General features: G+C 39.3%; 1 protein-coding gene across 1 annotated transcript in view; it reads left to right on the top strand.

Moving 5' to 3' along the window:
- Nucleotides 1–316: 316 nt before the first annotated feature.
- The window catches only part of LOC144435375 (glutamate receptor ionotropic, NMDA 2A-like), a 20,879-nt gene continuing 20,352 nt past the window's right edge, over nucleotides 317–843 (top strand). The window contains exon 1 of the mRNA XM_078123970.1: nucleotides 317–402. Coding sequence (XP_077980096.1) covers nucleotides 331–402 — 72 coding nt within the window. The 5' untranslated portion in view covers nucleotides 317–330. The remainder of the gene's footprint in view (nucleotides 403–843) is intronic.

Here is an 843-nt window from a genome sequence, read left to right as displayed (position 1 = left end):
ACGACACAGACAACGTTCACTTTGGAAGATGAACATATTCTGGCGCAAAACAGAACAGACCTAAAGACGGTGAGACTTGGTGCTCTACTTTCGAGTCAAAGCCATTTCTACCTGTTAAACGAGACAGTTCAGAGAATATCGGACGCGCTTACTCGGGAGGTACCCGGATATCACTTACAATTGATTGCAGATGTTGTCAACTCCACAGACCACATTGAGATCGTGAGGACTCTTTGCCACGACATCGTCCCGAACCAGGTGCATACGCTTCTCAGTGCTGTATACGGAGGTAGTTATATCGACAATTACATCGCTAATAGGCACATTAGCATGACAACCGCCTACCTGGGACTTCCGATCATTTCAGTGAATGAAGAAATGACGTGCATAGTTGAGAGTCAGGTAATATTATTTTAAAATCTATTTTCAATTGTGTTACAAATGTGTGCCAACTGTGATGTCTTTTTTGTGGCATAACATGAATTAATTTGCACAGTGTGCGATGCTACAACACAATAAAACAATCGATGAATATACAGACGCCAATAGATGCTTTCAAATCATTAAAAGCAAAACATTATCTGTATGTATATACTTTCTAGTGGCGATACAGATTATCACAGTTTGAGCCACTAGATCTATATATACTAGAAAGGAATATGACGCTCTCTTACAAATGAACGTGGTATAACTTGGTCTTGAGTATCAGCTGTGTGCTAACATCATCCATTTTATCAATCTGTGGATCGTTATCACATAATTCGTTATGAATGTGATATCCCCTTAGTAAGTCGAATTTCCAATCTCTAGGAGACGATCAGCTATCATAATTCAACAATTTGT

Source organism: Glandiceps talaboti, chromosome 5, assembly GCF_964340395.1.
Source record: "Glandiceps talaboti chromosome 5, keGlaTala1.1, whole genome shotgun sequence".
In the NCBI taxonomy this organism is placed as follows: domain Eukaryota; kingdom Metazoa; phylum Hemichordata; class Enteropneusta; family Spengelidae; genus Glandiceps; species Glandiceps talaboti.
This window is presented reverse-complemented; position numbering and strand designations above follow the sequence as displayed.